At 41.6% G+C, this 19,386-nt stretch overlaps 1 protein-coding gene across 2 annotated transcripts in view; it reads right to left on the bottom strand.

Annotated features, from left to right (window-relative positions):
- adamts17 (ADAM metallopeptidase with thrombospondin type 1 motif, 17) overlaps positions 1–19,386 on the bottom strand; it is a 104,530-nt gene that overhangs the window by 65,263 nt on the left and 19,881 nt on the right. For both annotated transcript variants that reach the window (XM_080492354.1, XM_080492355.1), the window contains exons 4-6: positions 6,669–6,841; positions 5,193–5,276; positions 4,586–4,743 (exon numbers count right to left, since the gene is read on the bottom strand). In XM_080492354.1, coding sequence (XP_080348480.1) covers positions 4,586–4,743; positions 5,193–5,276; positions 6,669–6,841 — 415 coding nt within the window. The remainder of the gene's footprint in view (positions 1–4,585; positions 4,744–5,192; positions 5,277–6,668; positions 6,842–19,386) is intronic.

Genomic DNA, 19,386 nt, shown 5'->3' with positions numbered 1-19,386 from the left:
GTACTAAGAAGAGAATTCACTGATGTTGCTCTTTAGATATAGATAGATACTTGAACCAGTGAGTTTCCCGAAAAGGACTTGAAAAGCTTCTTTATGAGGAATAAAATCACTCGTAAAGCCATAAAAAAAAAAAGATGTGAGGGATGACAGCTATGTGCTGTAATTAAGAAGTTGTGACGGTAGCCTGACCAATTCATCTCATCAGCTTTGAACTGTTCAGGAGTTTGAAAAGAAAAACACTGAACTTGACTGACATTTGTAAATTCAGAAAAAGGGAAACTAATCCCTGCAGCCCAATAATCCTTAAATAGCAACTGAAACATCTCACTCACACCACCACAGCAAAGCCGGGAGTACACACTGCTCGGGCCGCCTTGATGCATAAATTCTAATGACGTCTCACTTGACACCACATTTCTCACATACATTTGCTCCAGTTAAGTTCTGCACTCGCAGGTTTCAGTGGCTCGTAGTTGACCCTGTCGTCAGTGTTGTTTCAGTCAGCGGGGCTCAGGTAAAGGCCGGGCCGTGATTAACAGCTGAGGCGGTGCTGGATTCACATGTCCGTACTTTTTATTAACGGCCTGTAATGAGACCGTTATCAGAGGTTGGAAAATTGACATTTTTATCTAAGAATGTGTCACACTCAGTCCAGGGTATACGCAGGTACACAAAATAAAACATTTATCGTTCAGTCAGCATTGCATACGTCCTCCTCCAAATCTCCCATGATGCACCACTGAGCAGTATCTACAAGCAGAATGGTCCTTATTTTCTCTCAGGACGATGACGCCATGACCTGCTCTGCTCTACCTCTGATTGGCTAATATTCACGCATCTACCGATTTAATTGGTTGATGTCTATGTTTGAGGGCGGACTAGCCAATGAGAGGTAGAGTAGGATGAGACATGACGAGACAAAAATTGCAAACCGAGAAGTTATTCTGAAATGATGTGACAACGAGCAAATAAAGTGGACAGTTTTTCCCTCACTTGAGTCGCCTTACCGGGTACTGTTTCTAAAAGAAATTGTGTTTTCAGGTCATTTCTTTTAGAGGTAGCGATTTCAGTTTTTCTTCACCGTTACCGTTTTATCTGAACCCAAAGACCCGCACCAACAGACACGGGTTCCAGCACAAGTGGATGAAATCCCAATAAGAAAACAAACAGAGCTAAAACCGCTCATAATGAGGCAAAACGATGGAAACGGACCAAATCTGAATTTACATGCAAGGAAACTGCAAAGGTTTGATACTTCAACATGATTGATTGGCTCACCACGTGTGTCATTATTATTACTCATGAAATCAAATACAAAGCACTATTGATGAACGACTCGGACTGAACAAGCTGTATACACAATACCAACAAATTAGTATAGATTAGTTAATAAATGCTCCATTACGTTTGCCAGCTGGTCTCTAACAGGCCTGCTGTACGTTGCTGGACAGCGAACAGCGACTGAATGAGACGGTAAAACTGAACAAGAAGCCAAGAGGAGACAAAACTGTCTCTGTTCTCAGAAAACCTCTATTACCATGGGCTTTACAACACCATATATTTTTGCAAGATCATTTATTTAAAAGGCTTTAAAGTTTAAAGATGTGCTGTTTTAATTACAGCCAATGATAAAAAAAAAAAGTTTATATACATCTTTCCGTTTGAGGCGGAAATTCTTGAAATTTCAAACAACTTTGTGCCATGCAAATCAAGATGCTTAAAGTCTTGAACGCCAAAGGAATTACAAAAAAGAGAACCTTCTCAAACAATCACAGAGAACTTTGTTAAAATTTTAATGTCAGTCTTGGGAATGTGATGTTCTTTCACGAGACTTTAGGAATAATTTCTTGCTCCTGTGTCAAGTAGTGATGAGTAATAAGCACATATCCTTGCGAGTTCCAGAGCAGAACAGCTGCCATTTTCCCACCAACTGCCTAAACTGTTCAAATCACAAATGTGTTTTTGAACATCTGTGCACTTGAGGGTGTGCTGGGACCTATCCACACTATAACAAAATATCTGAACAGGATAAAATATGTTTGGTCAATCATGAAGCAAGATTCCCAATTAATGGTTCGACTATGTTAGGACAGGAAAGATGGTCAAAGAATTCAGTAACACTTTAGCTGCTAAAAATATATAAATTCAAGAAAAGAATGTGAATAGTATGTTGTACAAATATAGCACGTAGAATTATGAAAATATCCAATCACTGAAGTATGGTGGAGATCATGATCACGGGCTGCCTTGGCGCCAGAGATGCTGTGAAATTGAGCTCAGTTTGTCATTTGAAGCAGGTATATTGAGAATCTGGTGAACCTGAACAATTCCTGTGAGGAGGAATTATCCCAAATTTCTGCTTAATGTTTCAGACGTGACGAGAAATGCAGGGGAGGGTTGCTCAGTTAGTAGAGTGTATTATCTTCCAACAGCAATGTTTTATTCCCCATTTCGATCTGTCAAGATGTCATATTGTCCCTGATCAACGCCATCTAATCCCAATGGAGCTTGCATGGCGGCAAGAGTGCAAGTGTTTGTGTGTGTATGTGTAAGTGCCTTGAGATTTCAAGCAATTAAATATGTCCCACAGCTATCAAAGCCACTTCAACATCAACATGTCCCTTCAAATCCAAGGTCCTGCAGGTAGGAGGCATCTCACAGCCAAGGAATCGCATCTGAACTTGGTCATACGTCTTGAAGCTTCTTACGCCAGTGGAAGATGCTTTGTTTCTGTGTGTTATATATCACAAGTTTGCGTTGTACGATTCATATTCTGTGTCGCCTGCTGTACTGTACATTCCTTGAGTGGCATGAAGCCATCCAGAGGCAAGTATCTCTTATCTTGTTCTCTTTTTCTAAGAGGCTGTTAATGAGCTGTCGGAGACATTCTGCAGGTGTGTCATCCACTGAGCGACAATGTGTAATAGGAAACCTGAGAGCTTTGTGACACACTTTAATTTGCCGGCATGCCGACTCGCCCCACTCCCCTTGCAGAAGATTGATTCTGGCTGCCCCCCCGTCTTCACAGAGGAAGCCTCCTGACAGCGGCGGCAGTCAGGGAAGATCAGGTTTACCACAAACTACCCCAAAAACAAAAGGCCTCTGTACACATGGCCTCTGCTATCTCTTTGTAGTGAGAGGAAGCGGGATAGAATCTGACAGCAGACAGGAGTACTCATTTAAACAAAAGGATTCCTTTCACCGCCACTCGCCCTCCTTTGAGTTACAGCAGGTAATAATAGCTAATCCTAAATTAGAAATGTGTCATGTTGCACCAGACGCTGCCTTGTTGGGACTCAAGCATGAAGATGGAGAACAAATCGGCTTTGCTGACAGACGAGGAAAGAGAGATTAGGCCTGAGACTCCAGCTGGCTTGAGATTGAAGGTCAGGAGCAGCGTCTCAGATCAGGGCTCTCCTTCTCTGAAGTGCACATTAGACGACGATGACGAAGGGGGTTTCACATTTACAAAGAACTGAGGAAGAGGGAAAAGTATAGAAGACGATTTTGCCCAACTTTGAAGACAAGATAAGGAACCGGTGTGTCTTCATCAATCAACAAATATAGTTTTCTGCACCAGCTGATACAAAGACACATCGTTCGTCACAACCGGATGACAATTCTGAGAATCCAGTCGAAACACGTCAAAAGGCTGTGTTGGGAAAAAAACGGAAAGAGACAAAAAAAGAGAACATCTAAATATGTTGAATGTCAGTTCAAATTTTTGATACGTAATGAAGATTATTTAGGCTTTCGTGAAATACTGAAGTTGAAAGGATTGCCGTGGATTTCAGGTCTCCCTCACATCAGAAGACTCGAAACAAGTGATAGTTGAGAGAACGTCAAAGCCAAATTTGTGAATCTGAGGTAAAGTTGTTCCAAAATACATTAGAAAGACGAAAAGATACAGAACATAGTAAATCACATCAAAAATATGGAGAAAATGGTAATAAGAATACAACCACTTCTAACTTGATTTGCACACTGAAAGGTCAGTTTAATACGATGAAACGGGGAAGCTTTTTCAACAGAACTTCAAAACCTACACCGGCTGAGGCAAGCTGGTAAAAATGAACTGTCCGATTTTTTTGTAGGGATATAGTTTACGGAGTCTAACTGTAGCCTCAAAGCCATGCTGTCAGGAGGAGTTTGTAAAAAGTCCCAGAATGTAGGAGCTACAGGGGAAGTTTTTTGGGACATTTCATTGTACATGACGGTTTCATTGAAATTGGGTTTATGTTGAGATTTTTGTCATTTTCTGCAGTAATTGTTTGGTTGTGTTGAAAATATAGACATTTTCATCACATACACTCTTGCACCATCACAAAGAAAAACTTTTCAGTTCTAATTGAAAGGTCAATGTGGCACTATTTTACCAGTTCGGTCAATTCAAGATGAAACTGGGCTGAATGTGGCCACTGAACTAAAATGTGTTTGACAGCTCTGTTAGGAGTTTCCTTGATCCTGATGAGATTTCACAGTGAAATAAAATCTCCTCTTCCCAGAGTAAACATCCCTCAGTGAATGACAGAGGCTACTGAAGGAAGCCAACTGACTGATCACAGGAATAACTGATGACACATACCTGGTGACCAGCACAGCCGTATCCACTGGGGGGATGTCATCTCTCCCACCAGGAACGTGGTTGGTACCAAGGAACCGAGGCCCACCAAACTCCTGATACTGCCAGTGACAGAAGCTCTCCAGAGACCTCTCTCCATGATGGCCCACCTTCAGCTTTTCCTGAAGAACAGAAACACTACTTTCACTCCTCTCTTCCCCAAAGTTTCTCATCTAACTTTAAATTGACCAATGGGTGCTAAAAAATCTCAATGTGTCAAGAACGTTTCTGAAGTTTTCACAAACCCTTTAAAATCAGACCGTGGATCACATTCCTGAGGCCTAAAGTACTTTCACAAAGTAGATTTGCGGAAATTCTTTGCATTACATTAGATAAAACTCTTCACATGGATGAAATAAAGACAAGGAAAATACTTCTGGATGTTATTGGACACAAACGAGTCTTTGATGTGAGGAGGGAGTGTTCGTTTGGCAGTACAGCCCAGAGTCGCTCTCCCTGCAGAGGTCCATGACCTTCTTCTCACACTGGGTGGGACCAAAATCAGCTGATACTCAGCTTTTAAGGCTGACAGGAGGTGAAGGGGTCAGTGGAGGTGAAAAGTCAGACTTACGGGGCGGCTGTGCAGCAGCACGAGCTTCGTCACTCGAATGTTGATCCTCACGCCGAGACTCTGGTGGTGGAACATGTTGTAGACCTGCATGGGGCAGAACACATCAAATAAGTACGATGTTAGAGAAAATAAGGAGCAAAAGTAGAAATGATTAAAATAGTATGTTAAGACACACAGAAAACACTTTTTTGGGTTTTCTTCACAAAGAGTGAAAAATCACCTCGCTACAAAATCCAGCAAAGAACCACGGACAGCAGAGACAGAGTCCTTCATAGTGCAAAATAATCCAGTTTCTGGTGCAGCAAACAAATATTGATCTGTCGGTTTGAGGGAAAATACGACTATGATCACCTCGACTTCTGCATCCCTCCACGATGGCTACTTTCCTGAACTGTTCATTAGAAAGTAAGTCATTGATGTAACAGGTTAATATTTGGATTCTACTTTGAATTTATGAACTTACTTAAAGTTACTGAGGTTTCGGGACTCAGTAACTTTGTGGAAAGTGAAAACGGTTACTAGCTTAGCTCAATGTCCGCTGTGTAATGGAGGAAAAGCACTGTTTCCGTATCTTTATTCATTACATCCGTTTAGCTCAAGATGCGCTTACATCCAAATTATGGAGCATCTTCCTCCTCTAACATCCAAATTATAGAGCATCTTGTATCAACTGTTATCACTCTTGTGTCGCAACATCATCAAGACAGCAGAATGAACAATGGATGTAACTGAACATTTTTCTAATTAAGGCAAATTGAAAAAAAAAAAAAAAGTGTGTATATATATATATATATATATATATATATATATATATATATATATATATATATATATATATGATAGTCACATGGCAAGAAATGAGCACAGCCGTAATTTATCACACTTTAAAATCCCCAAAATGTGAATCGGAGATTGAAGCTTTGGTGCGAATAATTAAAACCTGGTTAGGGATTGACGGCTGGAAAACGTCTTATTTGAACTTCTTACTTTTGAGCCCTTGAGCCTTTTTCTGAGCTCGCCAAGAGATTATAAAAGGTCTTGTACAATATTGGTCTGAATGAAATGTGGGCCAGGAGACGTCGTTCCTGGCCAAATACAATATACAAAGTGTAAACAGCATGTGAACGCACGTCCTCGGTGTATGTTCATTTCCTTAGCAAATAAATAGAAGTTGAACAATGTGTTCCTCAGCTAACGTTGCCACAACCGTTTGTTTTGGACAGACAAAGACTGCAGCTTTAATTTAGTGGAACATGATGGTCTTCACCGTGTTGTAAATTCATTAATATTGTAATATCATTCAGAGATCTTTGGAGCTGGTTTCCTACAACAGTGATGACATGAAGATAAAGTCGATTGTTCTCGGCTCTCTTAATGCTTCTGGAACATCAATGTCATCTTTTAAAAAAAAAAAAAAAAAAAAAAAAGCTTTTGAGAAGCGAGTGAGAAGAATGTGAGGGTTTGTGACATTCCTACCATGTTCATGACGGTCAGCAGGAACCTCTGCGCAGCCTCGGCACCGTGGTACTGCACCATGTCCGAGTCGGCCACCACTACCGTCTCCACCGTGTACGTTCCATGCAGGCGGATGGCGTTCCTCTTCCCACGACCCTCCTCGCTAACTTTTGACCTCTTCTCCTTCTTCTTCCCTACAGCAAACAGACAGGAAGACCAAGGTCACTAGATGCTCGACAGAACTATTGATATGAGGCGTATTAGTGCATAACAAGAGTCACTGGGAAAAAGAAAGAAGGCCTCAGAAAAAGGATTCTAAAGTGAAAGAGTCTGACAGCCGCACAATCAAGTCAAGCGATTCATTATGAAACAAATACAGTAAATGATTAAAAAAATTGGCAATTTGGTCCTTAAGATCCTGGTTGCTCTACAAAGTTTCAACTAAAAGACAAAAATGCATTGTTTTTGCATTTTACTTGAAATGTCTTGTAAACGGGGTCCAGGAATGATCAGATGTAGAGCTTGAAGGAGACATTTCTGTTAAAAGGCTGGATTCAGTTGCTGAATCAAATATATAATCTCCCATGTACACAAATGAGTAGTGATGAGTGGCATCAGGTCTGATTCATGTATCACAGAAACTTCTCACTTTTAGATCCCCACGCTGCTGAATTTTCTTTCCCACTTCCCAGTTACTCAGGAAGGCATCAATAGATCAGCACATATGACCTTAAACTGGACACATGTAGAATTGGACTACAGGCCTACAGTCAGATCATTGCAAGGGAAAGCCTGACGTTTCGGTGTACTCTCCGGAAAGAGGTTGGCACTACAGGCCTGTTTCTGCCTTCCCTGGCTTGGCGCATTAGCTGCAAGTCTGGTTTTGAATCAAACACAGCAACTAGATGAGGAATCTGGTCTCCTCTGCCTCCACTTCTGATCATTTCAAAATACAGCCACATGGCTGAGAGATTTGGAACTGAAACGGAACGAGGGGGAGTAACCGATTCAAAACGAGACCTGTTCCATGTGGCTAATGTCTGTGTTTCTCTTTTCTGAAGCTCAACACAAATGCGGAAAATTATTCACGTCTGAAATGTTTGTACAGCTCCAGAGGGCTTTGAGTCCAATACATGGCATGTGGCTGTGTATTATTGGGCCAATGGTGCGACGACTGTGATTAAGAGGCCAAAGTTGGCATGAGCTGTGGACTCAAACAACAGCAGTGTCCTCGCCGTGCCTTTCTGTCGGCTCCATTTCTGCCATTTGTGCAGATGATCAGCCAGGCGGACAACCTTTAAATCAAATCAGGGGCGGCGGGTCCATTTCAGTGTAATGTGAAAGTCAAGTAAAGTACTGTTGCAGAGCAGCAGGGGTGGGGGGAGCGGCGAGGTGGCGTGTACCACTTTCTGATGGAGTCTTCCAACAGGGCAACACACCAGCTCAGAAAGATCAAACCATCTCAAAGTGAACATGATGATGGGTTCAGTGGGCTCACAAGTCACAAGATCGCAATCATATTATGAGGGTTTTATGGTGGAACGACGGGGGTGGTTGAAAGACAATTGGCAAACATGTAGATTATTCAATAGAATTATCAATCTGTGTGTACGTTTTATGAAGAGTAGTAAAGAGCAAAGTCGTAGAAGCCAATATATGTTATACAACAGCAGTACCTATTGTCTGTGGAATGGAGAGGATACAAAAGTTAACCACAGTGATGAAAACGTCCACTGTGTTGTTTAACACCGACATTCTAAAAATGTACAACCAATCAATGCTTCTCACTTCTCCAGATGACAGCAAGGCTCACACCATGCGAAATATGTCAAAATGGAGCCACAATTACCTGTTTACAGCGTCTCACATAGATAGTAGTAAAGTAGTAAAACTGCTGGTGTGTGTGATAGATTAATACTTCAAAATAAGAGTAATGCTGATAAGTACCTTTAATATTTAAACATTTTTGGCAAAGGTTCTGAGAAAAGGTGGAAAAGGCTACCCTTTAAGGATAACCCTAATTTCCCCATGAATGAATCTATGAACAACTGAAAAGTCAAAATGGAAGTTTTCCATAAAATTTTATGTCTTAGCAGTTTGGCAGAAACAAATCTTGTTTTACACGTCCAAAAAAAAGCAAGTAGTTCATAATTGGTGATAGGCCACAAGAATTAATGGTTTCGTTTTTTTCTTTTTCATTAAAAACTACATTTGTGCATCATTTGAGACAATTTAATCCCTCAGTAATCATCACATTTACTGGCTCAGCCTTCAATATATTCCAACAATGGGCAGAAACTCTAGTGCCACTATCTCCTCCATCCTCTAAGTCGGCTTGTTAAGAGTGTTAAGCAGTTTTAACATTCCGGCATGTATTTACCAGGGGGGCTCCAGTGTGGGACGGCTTTCTTGCCGAACTCAGCGGCCACTTGTGCAAAGCCAAGTTCTTGGTTGGAATGAGCTCTGTATTGTTTGGCCCATCTGGTGTGTGTTTAGCTTGTTTCCTGGAGTGTACAAATGTGACTGATAGATGTTTTGTTCTCTGGAGGAGCACTGATAGGCCTGTGACAATACAGCACAAGAGTGAGGGCTCCTTGTAATGGACTTACCCAAGACACAAAACTACAGACCAGGATCCGAGGGGGCCCCCAGTGCATTGGAAGCCAAACAGCCAGAATAATCCATGTACTGTTGCATATGTACTACGCAAAGCCCTTGCATCACACTCTTGATGCTCCTGCTTTGAGTCAATCTCTCCTGACAGATTGGATGCAACAAATGTAGCAGATTGTGGTGTCTTGCTTGTATATTAGTGTTTAAGTACTAATAAAATGCATGGAAAATCTGAAATACTAAAAGCCTCCTTACTAAGATGAAGATGGACCTGTATGTCATTGGGGTCAAAAACAAAACTGGACGTCAACTGTGAAGGATCTGTCAAAATGTATTAAAAACATCTGTTTTTGCTTTGTTTTATTGCTCTTACTCAGACCAAAGACTTATTACCGAACCTAATAAGACAACAAAAACATGATCCAAGACATTGCATTGTTGATGTTTGAGGGATTTTGGACTGTCATCAAGTTCTTAAAGCCCTGAAGAAGCCAACCATTTTCCTGGAGATGGTCGTTTCTGTGTTGCAACTTTAAATAGCTGGAATGTTTCCCAACTGGCCTAAACCAAATGACAACATGCATAATGAAAGTTTGATCAGATGTCTCCCACGTCAAGGTTTGGTGAAGGTTAACCAATTCAAACTGCTGTGGCCTGCCAACAGGATCTAACATCTACTGCAGCTGATATAGAAACACAAACATCACAGGCCAGTGGATGTCAGATGACCTGCCTATAAACCAGGCAGGCAGGTAATACATCCTGAAAACGGCAAATCAGGTGATACTTAAAGTAAAAAATGAACATGTTAGGTTGCCGTCCACAGATAATTATTTTGTCATTGAATAGGCGAGTTCTAGGAATGATTAAAAAAAAAAAAGAATAGAAAGAAAGTTTGTTTTGACCATTGTAATGTCAAGAAAAAAAACTATTCTAACAACAAAATTAGCACATTGAAAAATTTGCAATTTCTATGCTTTTCATACAAACTAGTAAATAGTTCCTCTTTCTTCATGTACTCCTATTGTTAATGTTTCCAGCACCTTACAACACCTCCAAAACGTTGTTGTGTAAGCACGAAAGGAAAACACAAAAAGCACACATTTTCACTTGAAAAGTCATGTAAACAGGGCCTCAGCCTGTGTGCTGATGAATGAATAAAGTAGCTTTAGCCCATGCAATATGAAAACTTAAGTGGCACAATGCTACAACACCAACACTCATGCATGCACTGACCTTACTGAGAACCAACGTGCTTTGGATTCTCAGTTAAAAGAAACTCTTTGGTCGGGGGTGGGGTGTGGGGTGTGGGCGAGGGCTTTCCAGATACAAAACCATCTGTCGCAGACTGAGACACTTTGGCTGCTGCAACGTGGGGGTAAGGTTACTACCTCTGACAAGAGTCACAACAAAGAGACTTCCCACAACGAGGGCTCATGTCATACCCACGAGAAGCTCCACCAGTCAGGACCAGAAACAAATGTTCCTCTCACGCCTCTGACATGCTGCAACTCTTCAGATTTTAGGGTGCAATTAAGTCAAAGACTTTTATTTTCTCCTTTTATAGAACGATAGAAATAAATGGAAAAACCTGAACGCTTGCGCATTTCACCTTCACACATGGCATCACAGTGGGTAAGCCTGCTTGATGATTTGTCAAGAATTTCCATGGATGGTACTTATTCCACATGATTGCCGGTTTGGAGGGGACAAACGCTGCAATAATGTTTGAGTCACACCGAGAAACATTACACACCGCTTTGAACTGCGATCCTAACATCAGCACAGCGCAGCGAACAATGGCTGTGCCGACTCAGCGCTTTGTGGGAGAACGCTGACTCATGCCATGACTGGACCGATTGCTGCAGTTTGTGCTCGGGCCTGAGGCAACGATCGCTGTTTAGACCGCCTCGGAAGGTAGTCATTTAAAAAAATTTGCCTTAACTGTGACAGAAACATGTTGGACAGTTTGTTACTTAGAGACCAGAGCAAAGCTGCATAATAATGACGAATATATGAAAGCACGAAAAGAGCTCCATGGATTTTATCTGCGTGGTAAAAATATATGACAAAAAAGCGTGTCACTAGGCTTCTTCCACTGTATAACTATATAAATTTAATGAGTCGTCCTGAGGCTACACCCCGGAAGGAGTTTTCTTGCCTTGCTACTATCAAAGGTTTGACACAAAAGAGTACTGAGACCAACAGTTATCCTGCTCCAATGATCTCTGTTCATGAGTCTAACAGATCCAAAACAACCACCATGCATGAGTGGCAGTCTCATCAGTCCATAAAAGCGGCTATATCCATAATGCACTAAAGCTTTGGCGCCAACTCTGCAGTGGCTCTGTGATGCTACCAAAAATGATGTGTAAATAAACGTGTTATCTTTATTTTATTCTCACACTACACCAACAGTTGGAATAAAACACTAAAATGGCTGAAATAGTCGATTAAAAAAAGGCTTGCAAAAAGTAAAACGGTTGAAACTGCGCGTTTTCAAAAAGTAAAATTATCAGCGATTTCAATCACTGTTGTGTAAACTGACACCAAAAACACAATAAAAGTTTTTCATTTTCATGGAAAAAACTTCTAGTGTAAACGGAGTCTAAAATTTTTATAGTTAAAATGGCTAAAATAAATAAAAGCTTAAAATACTATAGGGTAAAGGGGGGGGGGGGGGGGGGGGGGGGTCAGCCAAATGGCTAAAACAGATGAAGTAAAAGCACTAAAAAGATCTACAAAGCAACCTAAATACAGTTTTTATATTTATTGCAAGACTCTATACAAACAACTTTCTAAAAGTGAAGCATGTTTACAACCAAATTACATTTGGTTGAAAGTGGCTAAAAGGGCTCTTTTGGTCATAAGGGTGTCAGACCCCTGGGGTAGAACGACACTTCAAATACTGTGTTACTGTTGTCCACCACACTGGCTTCAATTCTGCACCAAGAACAGCTGCATGCTTCTCCAAACTGAGCTTCATCTGTGATCTATTACAGATAAAACTTTCGTCTGAACTCTCCTTTTCGCTAAATCTTTTCCATGCCATTGTACAACATAGAACACGTCTTCATTGCAGTGACCACGGTCTGCTATCGCTTATGTGTTTATTATTATGGGATTTCTTCAACGACAATTCTAACATGTGCTTCAAGCTCATTCAGTGCAAAGTGCTAATTGAGGAATCCGCCTGATCTGCCACACAATCGAGAAACGGAAGAGCCGCATGTCTGCACAAAGGTTGAGATATGACGTCACAGTGTCAGTCAGTTCATCCAGGTCAGCGGCTGCAGCCTCGCACAGCTTTCTTTAACCAGCATGGTGGCGGTGCCAAGCCCGAAGTTAGAACCAGCTCCACATTTTTCCACTGAAAAAAAATAAAACAAAAAAATAGAGGTGCTAGTGCCAAAGTGCTCACAGCAGCACAGCTCCCCAAAAGTGTTGCTCTCAAAGTTGGAAACAGAGTCGAACACATAATTGGTCAGAATTGTGACTGATTCCCTCCGAAGCTTACAAAAGCACTTGAAAATTGTATTATGTAACACTCAAACCTGCTAACATAAAATGTTTTTTTTTTTGTTTTTTTTTTAAATCAGTATATTCTCATAATTGTCAGGATTTATGTTTTACAATCACATAAAACTTTTCAATTACAGATAAAAAAATTCTTATAAATGTTGTCAAACAGCAATAAAAATGCAGAATTGGAGCATATTCTAGTGTGTGTGTTTAATAGGAATCAGATGTGTCAATGCAACATGTGTGCTCCAGAGTGAAATGGTGTGTGGATCCCCGACGGAAACGACCCTGATTTCTGCGACATAATGTTTGCTTCTCAAACCTGTTGAAATGTGCGCCAGTTTTCAAAAGGCATCAAAGCAGAACCGGCTCCACACCGGCACCGTCCTAGTGGGGGGGGGGGGGGGGGGGGGGGGGGGGGGGTCAAAGACGTTCCAGTTTGTGCACTCGGAGCTGGTGTGCAGCTCCAGATTTGCAGTCTGTACAACACATGTCTGTGACAGATGTTGTACGTCTTCACTCAAAGTGAAATCTAGGATGACAATACCGATAAAATAAGAGCGAAATCAGAAAGACGATGTTTGTGCTATATAAAGTTTGACTGGGATATGAAAAGACAAACAATGTTTATGAAGTGTACAATAAAAACTCTAAGTGAATAAGTATAAATATGTTTACCTTTACATCGACCCAGCCTGGTTTTTTTTTCCTAAAACAAATGAAAATGCTCAAAAGTCCTCGCATGGAACGTAATGTATCCTATTAACATCATTCTGATTTTGAATTCTGTTCAGATCAATTGATGCCCTCATTGTTTCGTCATTGGCTTAAACTGTTTCTATGAAAAATACAACATAAAGACACAGGAACTCGCACAAGTCCGAGCCACTAAGTGTCCTCTGGAGTTCAGGTTCATCCATCAATAGAGACGGGGGGCGATGCGGTCCAAGTGACAATGGACCGTCCTCAGAAAGTGAGAGAGTTAACAGAAGAAATGAGGGAGACCACCAAGATCCCCCTCCTGACGAGGTTCAAAGCTTCAGCAGCTGACATGTTGGAGACTCTGAAACACCTGCGACTGGTGCCTGATGGAGAATCTGTGCAACAGCTGTTACTCCCACTATGCACCAGTCAGAGCCTCGTGGTCAAAAACACTATTCAGAGAAGAGCAAACTAAATCTGGATTAAAGTTTATCCAAAGTAATGCTTTGGATGCTATTTATCCAGTCAAATGAAGCCCTACTGTCTCTGATTGTGCTGACAACAGGCCTGTTTATAACATTGCATTACATCAGTCAGAAGACCAAAGAAGACAGAAAAAAAAAAAGATAGGTTGCAGGTGGGAACTGCAGATGTGTATGTGATTAGAAATAAAAAGAAAGGAAAGAAATATACAGTTATGTCTGGTTAAAATTGGGTCCAAGAAAAGAAAGAGCAAAGTTATTTTCACGTGAAAGCACAAAGGACCTTTAGTTCATTGGTCTGGGACCAAAATTGAGCTTTTGGATCATCAGACTATAGACCTCGGCACCGCAAAGCATGGAGGTGGCAGCATCATGCAATGGGGATTCTTCAAGGTAGCAGGCCAAGAGGGGCTTTCAAAGGTAGAGAAAAAACAAAACAATAAATGCTCTCAATATATTAGAAAAAAACCCAAACACAACCTGATTTGTCTCCAAAAGAACTTCGACTTGGAGAAGATTTATTGTTCACCAAGACAATAAATCAAAGTATACAGCACAAACTACCCAGAAACAGTTTAGAGGTGAATGTTCTAGCCAAGTTAAATCTTAAAATTCAATCCAATGGAAAATCCCCGACTGGACTTGGAAGGAGACTGTTTACACCTAATCTATTCACTGACTACTGCAGAGAGGTTTGAATGTGATGGATGGATGGATATTACATCAAGCAGCCACAATAATAAACAAACGTCTAATTGAATAGATGTGATTTGTCCTACCAAAGACAGTTCTGATTAGACTCCTGCTTTCTACCTTTCTCTGCTACTGCAGTCGATTCAGTACTTCTGAAGGCACGCTGCCAGTCTCAGTCATAAGTTGATTGCTATCTGCCACATTTAAAGCGAAGAGGAAAAAGCAGTTCAGCAGTTAGGTTGTTCTACACACAGTCAGCTTGTTTCACCTTCTTAAAACTCACTACTTGTCATGGCGTTTCCCTCTGCTTGTGTAAAACATAGCAGCAGTAGCTGAGACATTGCTGTCGGTACCATTATTTTCTATTTGTTTCCAGTGTCTCCACTGTGTCCTCTTTGTGTGCTCACCTCACTCAGTCCCAACATAGCGAGCAGGTCCCACACTGGCTCCACTGGACTCCACTCTCAAATCAACTCTTTGAACTCTGTGTCGTGACCCTCAAACCATTACTGAGCACCTTTGTCAAATATGTGGAGGGGGGCTCCTAATCCTTCTGAAGCCAAGAAGGAGTGTAGTCAGGGTGGGATTTACTGAGGGGCTGAGGATTAAATCCAACTCTCTCTAGCAGTGAATGAAGCCATACACATGAAGAAATTATGTATTTTCAAATCGAAGCAAATCAAATGTGCCAACAAACATTGGGAGTGAAGTCACACGATTAACCCGAAATCACTGTTGCGTTAAGGCCTCATATTAAAAGAGACAATTTGGTTGAAGTCAGACCTTCTCAGGCAGGGGTGGCAAACACATTTTAGTTCAGGGGCCACAAACAGCCCAATATCATCTTCAGTGGAAGAATTGTACCACAAAACCTTTAACATTTTAACTTTAAACTCTTTTGTAGTGGTGCAGAGTAGATGTGATGAAATGCTTGTATTTTCGCAAAACCAAACAATTATGAAGGAAAATTTCTTGGTGTTTTTACAAACTCCCCCTGAAAGGATGGCTCGAGGCTAATTTGATAACATGTTTAAAGAAAACATAATTTCTTTTTTTTCTTTTTTTTTTAAAGTGTTAGTATTTGTTTGGCTGCCCGTACTCTGTCCATGTTTGCAACAGCCCACTTCTATTTTATATTTTTCACTGAATTTATCCGAATGCGACTGTAGTAAAACTCATCTTACTTGTGCAGGTGTCAGTGGCAGCACGGCTGTGTGTGGCCGACGGATCACAGAGGGCAGGTAGAGACACGTATGGAAAGAAAGCAGCTGCAGCTTGGGAGGGCAAAGCCTGGTTCCAAATATGATTTTATCACTCAGGGTCTTTGGCCTTTGTTTGTTGCATTAAAATGAGTGGAAGACGTATTATTATGCAACACCACATCAGCTCTACAGTCTTCATTCTGTCGTCTCCCACTGTAACTGGTATGGACTCAATCACGTCGCCTTGACGATCGTTGTTGGCGTCTCGTCTTCAGATCTGTCTGAATCTGTGCCGTCGTTGCTCGGTTGCTCGTCAAAATACAACTCAAATCTGCACGGTCTGACCTCCAACGCTCCAGGGAACACTCTCACGCTCTTTTTCTTCTTCTTTAACCACCGCTGAACAGTGTGAAATGTTTTCACAAATGTTTTGGTGTCATAAGTTCTTTAAGACCTACAGGAAACGCGTAATGGCAGCTCCAAGTTATTGGGTCAAAGTGGATTGTAAATACTCATGCAACCTATGAAATATCTTCGATAAGACTGATAAGTAGGATTCATCATGCTTGCCACCTTCACCCCCTCCTACAGCCATTGCTTCTCCAGATAAATGACTCATTTGTCAGGCCATTAAAATGATGTAAAGGAAAAGCTGCCTCATCAGGTTTTGCCAAATTCTTCATTGTGAAATGACGTAGCTGCGATGGCGAGGTGCTCATTGTTGGTCACTCTGGCAGTGGAGAAAGTTCAGCAGTGGGCTGTCTGACCAGTCTGTGGCTGCACAGGAAGCTGCTGGATTGCGATGTTTGTACGGCGGCCAGTATTAAAGGTTCACCACTGTCACTGTTACAGTGGCTCCACTGTGGAGGCAAACCACACGAGCCAGCGCTCACTGCGCACACGTCCACGGGTCCCCGTTCTAAAAACAGACCTTTCAAGAAAGCTAAAAGAAAGATCAAGATGTTTAATCATGGATGTTGCATGAGGCTGTAGATCATATTGATTCACGTTCGCAAACGTGTTTCATCAGTTGTTTCCCACCGCGTCAACAGATCGTAAACTAATGTTGCACAATATTAAAACATGCAATGATTTCGCTGAGTTTTGCGATAATGCGATTTGTGACTTCCAAATAATGGTGCTCTTTCTCTTTTCCCAAATTAAACCAGCTGTCGTTTGGGGTTTTTTTTGGGGTTTTTTTCAAATATGAAACTGTAGTTCATAGCAGCAGTGTTTTAAAAACAAAGCCATTTGTTGACCTTGTTCTTGGTCATTTTTCCTTCAATTTGTTAGAGACTCCTTCAAATCCATTTTCACGATAATATTTCAAGTGAAAACAAGTTTGTGTTTTCATTTCAGAAAAGTTTCCCATTTAGACCACAGTGTCTTGAAAATGATAATTGTTTACATGGAAATGGCAGAAATACTGAATATGATGTTTTCATGTTGCCACTCTGAAGGCTGGCATTGTGGATCTTTTCCATTTACTCGCGCATGTGCAGAAGATCTATTCACTACGGCCGTGATGTGCATGTGCAGCAGCAGCATTTTAGAAAAGTTGCGCTTTCTCCCATTTCCATGGAGATGGAGTCTGAGCGCTTTCAAAAGTTGCGTTCTCCGTGACTTTGAGCAACAATGTTGTGTAGATGGAAACCAACAACAAAACAAAAGTTTTCCATTTTCACTTTAAAATGAATTAAACGGTCTTGAGGCTTCAAATAAACATAAATGGAAAAAATGGGCAGATTTTAAACACAAAAAAATATATATTTCTCTTTCAACTTTTCTCAAATTGATGAAGTTGTGGGATGAAATGTGAAATGCAGACACACTGAAGTAATTGCCTGTATCCACTCTCTTCTTTTGTTCGTTTCATCAAGCATGACGGACGGACGGCGTTAGTTGGTGACTGAGGTGTGAATGTCGGGTAATTTTTCTCATCTCAGAATTTTTCAATGATATAATTTAAACACGAGATGACTAAATCTCATAATTACTTCACTTAATTTACTCCAGCCTATTCATAGTGAAGTCTATCCGAATCTTGCTCAGCAGTGGGATTTCAACCTGTGATCATCAGTCCCAACGTCTCCTTCCCTTACCTCTGATCCGTTCTGGCCTGGACTCTTAGGAGATACTCCTCTGTATTTGTGATATCAGTCTCCGACTCTCCCAGTAATACTCAACTACTCAAATCTCCCGTCCGAATTCTCTCATCGTCTGTTGCTTCTGTTCCAAGACGTTTCCAAACGGGAACATATTTTACCAATGCAACAACATTTTTCAGTTTAACCCGACGTATTGTTGATGTATTATTCTCCTTTCGAAATATGAGGTTCACACGACTCGCACAACATAGCTTAACGTCCCAATGTAGACTTCGTACAGCGTCCCGGCTCTGCTGGGAGCGGCGGCTTAGGGTCAGCGATGTCGAGCAGAGAGACAGACCTTGTCATGATACCAATTCTTTTCGACATTGAGCTGATTGTTAATGACTATAAAATCTGCTTCAGTTTGCCTCACTCTCCAGAGAGCTCGTGGTTTTGGGGGAGGAAATGGGAGCTTTGGTGAAAGAAGAGGAGAGAAGAGAGGACTACAGGAATGGAATGGACGGGGCCGGTTGAGTCCAGGCAGATGTGAACGCAGAGGAAAGAATTTCTGATCTGGCACTTAACCACCACCTCAACCCCCGTCCAACTCTCTGCAGGACACCAGGTGCACACGTTACAGGCGGACAAACCCTCAGAATCAGCATCTAATTGCCTCTGAGCCTCTAGAGCCGGACGACCCCACCCTCTAATTGAGATTTCTGCTGCCACGACTCTCGAAAGCTGGTCTGGAAGTGACCCAAAGCATGACAATAGGAATGTCAACTATCTGCCACGGAGCTCCAAGAAGTTATCCAACCGAATAGAGGAATAATTCAACTTCAGTATGCTTTCATACACTAAGAATTATGTGGCTACAGAAGCATAAGCCATTCCACATCAGCAGATACGGTCTCATGCAGAACAATGGGAGGATATGGAGGAAGAACGTTTGGAAGAGGGCAGCAGAAAAACCCTTCGAACTCGCTCTGCAACCATTGAATACGAGCAGACAGAGAAAACTGCAGGCTGACACACACACACACACACACACACACACACACACACACACACACACACACACACACACACACACACACACACACACACACACACACACACACACACACACACACACACACACACACACACACACACACACACACACACACACACACACACACACACACACACACACACACGTCTGCAGGTTTTTCTTCTTTCCTTCTAAAGAGGAGGTCTCAGTGATTTTGCCCCAGTTATGAACATATGGAAAGAATTTATTTATACAGGTTGTCAAAAGTTCTGGTGGTCTGTAGCTTGCGTGATGTTATGCAACTTTCAGGGTGCAGCTCAGTTCTCAAGGTCACGCGGCTCTCATTAATGACTTCTAATTATCTGAAGGCTAACGGAATCAAAACAAGGCGGACAGCGTAAA

This window comes from Lipophrys pholis, assembly GCF_963383615.2.
Source record: "Lipophrys pholis genome assembly, chromosome: 2".
Lineage (NCBI taxonomy): Eukaryota > Metazoa > Chordata > Actinopteri > Blenniiformes > Blenniidae > Lipophrys > Lipophrys pholis.
Note: the sequence above shows the minus strand (reverse complement) of the source record. Positions and strands in the feature narration are given on the sequence as shown.